The 6,410-nt window shown below is 33.3% G+C and overlaps 1 protein-coding gene across 1 annotated transcript; it reads left to right on the forward strand.

Moving 5' to 3' along the window:
• Nucleotides 1-1,865: 1,865 nt before the first annotated feature.
• LOC125187747 (putative glucuronosyltransferase PGSIP7) lies at nucleotides 1,866-6,042 on the forward strand. Its single transcript, XM_048084380.2, has 4 exons — nucleotides 1,866-2,145; nucleotides 3,976-4,436; nucleotides 4,662-4,809; nucleotides 5,180-6,042. The coding sequence occupies exons 1-4, from the start codon at nucleotides 1,916-1,918 to the stop codon at nucleotides 5,718-5,720; spliced, it is 1,380 nt and encodes a 459-aa protein (XP_047940337.1). The 5' UTR covers nucleotides 1,866-1,915; the 3' UTR covers nucleotides 5,721-6,042.
• The last annotated feature ends 368 nt before the right edge of the window (nucleotides 6,043-6,410 follow it).

The following is a 6,410-nucleotide window of genomic DNA, read 5'->3' on the forward strand; positions in this document are numbered from 1 at the left end:
TCAATATTGCAACGGAATTAATTTCAAAATAAAAGAAAAGAAAAATAAATAAATGCAATTAAAAAAAAGTTGATTAAAATCTGAATTTCATTAAATAAAGATCCAACTAAATTAAAAATAAAAAATCTAAACTTTTTTAAGTAAAAATGCGTTAGTATAAGATCCTAGTGAAATAAAAAATTATAAAATAACCTAATCAAGCAAAATACCATATACAAGAAACTTATATACCAAAAATATATATGTGTAAATTTAATGAAATAAAATGCATGAATAAAATGATATATAGACGTGCTTTGTGCACTAAGTAAATTTCCATGAGAGTAAATTAGGGGTGTGCATTCGGGTTTCGGTTCGGTTTTTCGCCCAAACCGAACCGAACCCGAAAAACCGAATTTAGGCTAAAATTGAAACCGAACCGAACCGAAAAACTGAAAAACCGAAAACCGAACTTAAAAAACCGAACCAAACCGAAAAAACCGAAATTTCAAAACAAAACCGAAAAAAATAGTATATTTTAATATATCTAATTTATTTTATTTTATATATACTAATAGAATATAAATATATATAATATAAAATTAATATAATATATATAATATTTATTATATAAAAATATATTAGAAGAATATATATTATATATATGATATAATATACTAAATTAATAAGATAAAAATATATAATAATATATTTAAAGTTGGGTCTTATTCTAATGCTTATAGCACCCTAATCCAAAATCAAGACTAAATCTCCACCCTTGGATTTTAAAATGAGTGGATGAGATTAAAGCTCACAAATCTTAATAAATAGTAGACAAAATATCAACAAAAGGGTAATATCGTCATTATGTTATCATATGATAATTTTCGTGGGTGTTTTTTTATATCAACATTGTGTATTACAAATATCAACAATATGATATAAGAATATCAACATTAGTACAAGAAAATATCAACACATATTTATTGAGATTTTTACATGGTTTTATTGAGATTTTTTGATGTATTTGTTGATAAAAAACTGGGTATCAACATTTACGAAAACTAAAATAAAAAATATCAAATTTCATCATCCGAACGTCGTCGGAACATATGCAATTGAGATATCGTTGGAATCCTTATTAAATTATCTTTAATTTGATATATTTTTTGCGAAAAAATAATTTAAATTGAGAGAGTTACGTAAATTTAAAGATTTGAGATGATTTTGAGGAGAGAGAGAAAGTAGTTAGTTATAATTACTACACATAGGATTTGACATTAATACCCTTTTAATTTAATTAATAATTATTTAAATTTAAAATATATTACACTTGGCATTATATTAACCACAAGATCTTCTAATCTAATGGTTGAAAATTGGTCTCAATTTGGGATTGGTAATTAGTTAGCAATTGATTACATCCCTATATTTAAAATATAATTCGGTTTTTCGATTTTTTTTTCGCCCAAACCGAACCGAACCGAAAAACCAAAAAAACCAAACCGAATTTTAAAATTTCAGTTTGGTTCAGTTCGGATATTCGGTTTTCGGTTATTTTGCTCACGCCTAGAGTAAATGCATAAGTACAACTAATTCATTGCTCCTACCTTTTCCTCTTCTTCCCAAAATTAAGTCAACTAAAATCCTCTTGTGTGATGAGAATTAGCATCTTTTTGATAATTTCAATAGTAATGGAAATTAATTAAATTTGGAAAAACACGCATTAATAACAAGTAAATAGAAAGAAAGAATAATTCAAGAATTAGATTTGACCCCCTCTTTTAAAAGACCATGTTTCCTCTCCCTTTCCCCTCCCAAACACACACACACACACACACACACACACACATATATATATATATATACACACACATAAAGTGTGTTTCTCGTTCTCTTTTCACGCAGAATAACACACACACCCACACCACAAAGAATGAGGTTGATTTTATTAGGATTGGTGATTTTGGTTAGTTGTGTTGGTGCAGCAGCGGCGACGGTGCACAGAAATGCGTATGCTACCATGATGTATATGGGCACACCAAGGGACTACGAATTCTACGTCGCCACACGTGTCATGCTCAGATCGCTCCGTCACCTTCAAGTCGATGCTGATCTCGTCGTTATAGCATCTCTCGATGTCCCTTCCCGCTGGGTTCAATCTCTGTAAGTCCATTTTTTTTTTCTTGAATTAGTTCTTTATTACTTGATTGTTTAAATGGTAACTCTATTTGATGATTTCTTGCCGTTTTTGCCGATTTATTTTTAAATCTCTAAAATATTGTGCTGATCTCATCATTATTATTTAAAAATATTTTTTGTTTACTGGTGTGATTTTGTATATTTAAATTATGTTTGGTAGTACAGTCAACTAATGTTTGAATTCAAGGTCGGTCGACCAACTTAATTAGGAATTATTCTGCCATTAATCTCTCAATTTTCTAGAGATTTTATATTTACGAGGATATATCATCGTTATATATAGGTCGCTAACAAAATCCATATACTAAATTAGATCGAGGATACATTATTTTTTTGTGTGTGTTTAAAACATTATGAAGAATGCGATTTTATGCTTTAATAATGATTGTGACAAACTATAATAGATTAGCTTATACGTGTTGCATATTAATTGATTTATTTATATGGAGTTGACAATTTAAAGAAGTGGCAAGGGGCACATATATGCAACTTGCTATTACATGAACATAGAAATAGTAAAGTGAATAAAACGAAAGCATAGATTGAGGCAAATATTCCAAAGTGGATTGTCGAGAAAAGGGTGGTTTTCCCAATTCTGACTCGGTTGGATATATATTTTTGTTGCAATTGTTATTTATTTTATGTTTTTCATATTGATAATATATGAAAAAACAAATATTGTGGTAGACAAAGAAATTCCCCAACCCACTACTTCTATCGATATAAATTGTTAAAAGTCGTATATAATTTGAGTTCAATGTTGACCACATCACTCGAAAAGTATATCTGTATAATTAACTAATTATTCACCGCAATAGTCCTCAAATTTTTTCACCCTTGATATATCTGATTCATATATTATGTTCGAATATCTTATTATCTTCCCAAAACAATGCGTTATAAGGAAATATTCTTTTTCACGAATGTATATGCATTCTTAGTAATTGAAAAGTGTTTGATATTTAATACTACTTTCCATTTTCTTTCATTGGAATATTTTAATGAATAACACTTGAAAAGGAATGTGTGTAATAATGAAGAAAAAGAGTGATGCCCCACTTATTATTAATAAGGAAATATGTGAACATATATAGACTCATTAAAGATGCTAGCCTGGCCTCAGCCTTAAAAATCATGGATATCTGAATACATATGTATTCTTCAATTCTTTTGTTCAAAAGTTTGATTCCTGCTGCTGGATATGGAGCAATCATTGCGTGAAATTTAATCACGCATCTGAGTTTATTTAAATTTATTCAATTTGATGGATTTTGGGACAACTGCGTAGTTAGAGCAGCCTTAAATCCTGGCTTGAAGTTTAATCACACAAAGTTTATTTAAATTTATACAATTTGATGGATTTTGGGACAACCATGTAGTTGGACAGTTGCATGTTATTTAAAACTATCAATTTATATGTACATTATTTAAATTCATGATTGTGATATGGCTTGCAAATATCAAGTTGTAGAATCCTTAAATGGCCTCGGCTGAATAAAAGTCCAGTTGTCCGAAAATATTGACATGTACAAATCATAATTGCATAAATTATTTTTTTCTCTCTTTCTGCAATTCTGATTGATTAAAGTCCCCATCTGTAATATGCCTGGACCATACGACAAGATCAGGCTAATTTTTTTGAACTTGCTTTGTATAGTAGTTGGTAGTATTTAATTTGTGAAGCATCCTCGATCGAGTAGTACATGACATATAATCTTCAAATTTGTTTTCTTTCGTATGATAATGAGTCATGGCAATCAAACGATACCTGATATGATAATATTTGACTTGCAGACAAGAAGAAGATGGGGCTAAGGTGGTGAGTGTTGAGAACATCAAGAATCCTTACAGCGAGCAATCCGAATTCGATTGGAGATTCAAACTTACACTGAACAAGCTATACGCATGGAAGCTCGTACAATACGATCGAGTCGTGATGCTCGATGCCGACAACCTCTTCCTCCACAAAACCGATGAACTCTTCCAATGTGGCCAGTTCTGTGCTGTCTTCATCAATCCATGCATTTTCCACACTGGACTTTTTGTTTTGCAGCCGTCGATGGCCGTTTTCAACGACATGATCCACGAGTTAGACATCGGGAGAAGCAATCCCGATGGCGCGGATCAAGGATTTATTACAAGCTATTTCCCCGATTTGCTGAATTCACCTCTCTTTCTTTCTCCTCCAAATGGAACCAAGCTGGATGGGACTTACCGCCTTCCACTTGGATACCAAATGGATGCTTCCTACTACTGTAAGTGTGATAGATTTCATCCTAAAATCAATTGGTGAATAAGAAATGGCTTATTAAACTTATAAACAATGGTTTAGTTCTCTTCTTTACATTTTGCTGTAGTTATTTATGTTTCATTTGCCGACAGTAAGCATTTTTCTTGATTTAGGGCAGTTGAATATATTCTTACACTGTTTGCTGTTTTGCTTTTTTTGAGATAATGATTTGTTTTTTCCCTTAATTTAGATCTAAAACTCCGGTGGAATGTGCCTTGTGGTCCGAACAGCGTCATCACCTTCCCGGGGGCATCGTGGTTGAAGCCGTGGTACTGGTGGTCGTGGCCGGTCCTCCCGTTGGGCATCGATTGGCATAGGAAGCGCCTTCAAACTATAGGGTTAGTTTTCTTTTTCGTTTCTCTTGAATACGGGATTAAAGAAAATGAGGCGTTCTTCTATGATTGAGGATTAAAGAAAATGATAGTATTTGAAGAGTTAATAGAAAGAAAATGAAGTAGAAAAGTGAAAGAAGGAATAAAGTAAGAGAGAATAAATGTATTGTTTGTTTGCCAATATGGAAATAACTCATTTTAGGTCGGGCATCCCATAAAAGAATACAAATCATTATGGTGGGACGAAGACTGTAATTTCTTATTTAATTATTTATAATATGCACAGTCCATCATTTGGTAGCATATATTGTCAAATGAGATTTATGGATCATATAATCTCAATCTTATGCATTGTTACCTTACTTTTTACCCACAGATATGGTGCAGAGATGTCGATTGTGCTTATCCAGACAGTATTTTACTTGGGGATGATGGCCGTGGCACGCCTAGCTCGGCCTAATTTATCGAAGCTTTTCTACCGTCGCGAAGAGAAGAGTGTCTTCTTGATACAAACCGGGTTCAAGTTGGTCGCCTTATGGTCGATTCTTGCTGCCTATTTAGTCCCAATTCTCTTCATTCCCTACACGATTCATCCAGTGATAGGATGGAGCCTCTACTTTCTTGGATCCATTTCACTCTCGATTGTCGCGGTCAATGCTTTCTTGCTCCCATTGCTGCCTGTTCTGATGCCGTGGCTCGGATTCATGGGAGCTCTTATTGTCATGGCCTATCCGTGGTATTCAGACGGCGTCGTTAGGGCGCTCTCTGTGTTTGGTTACGCATTTTGCAGCTCGCCCTTTTTGTATGTGGCGTTTATGAGGATCGTGTCTTCGTTGCAAGTTTCGCTTGACAGGGAAGGTTTCATGCCCAGATTGGGCGAGAGTGCATTGCCCTCTGGGTTGAACAAGCTCTGTTGAAACATGAAAAAAGCTTGTGAACTGCAAATATATGCTTGAATATTGGAGGGGAATGTGGAATTGGATTTTCACACATTCAAAGTGGTTCTGGAATTGGATTTTCCAATGTAGATGTTGATTTGGTTCATTCTCTTTCTTGTAAATTTCTATAGACAAACTATCAGATTTAACTCTTTTTTTTTTCTAGTTGGTTACCAATTGGAAGGGTAAGTTCATTCTTTAGTAATCTCGAGGTTTAAAATTGTAATTTTTGTATAATACAAAGACTAAAGAAATTTTTTGTATAATATATTTATTTAAAATAAAAGGCTAGTTAAAATGATATTGATTGTAAGTTGTTGCTTCTGTTTTTTATGCATTTAGAAAGAGCCAAAAATGGCAAGCAAAGATCCATCGCACAAAATATGAGGTTGAAATGGCTAACAAAAACAGCAAAACACAAAGAAGACATAAGAGCAACAAAAAGAAGTACTAAAAGCAACCGAGCAAAAAAACACCCCAATACAACATCCAAGAATAGTATAAGAAGAAGAAAAGTCCATCCCCTAACTTGACCAAGCGACACTACTATCACTATTTAGAGCATCCGCATCGCGGCTCGATGTTGTCTCGGTCTCGTCTCGACGAGACGAGACAGCATCGAGACAGCGTTGCGACGCTGGTCTCGTCTCGACGAAACGCGACATCTCA

The sequence above is a fragment of the Salvia hispanica genome, chromosome 5, assembly GCF_029641045.1.
Source record: "Salvia hispanica isolate PSC_SH4W2 chromosome 5, Shi_PSC_v1, whole genome shotgun sequence".
Taxonomy (NCBI): domain Eukaryota; kingdom Viridiplantae; phylum Streptophyta; class Magnoliopsida; order Lamiales; family Lamiaceae; genus Salvia; species Salvia hispanica.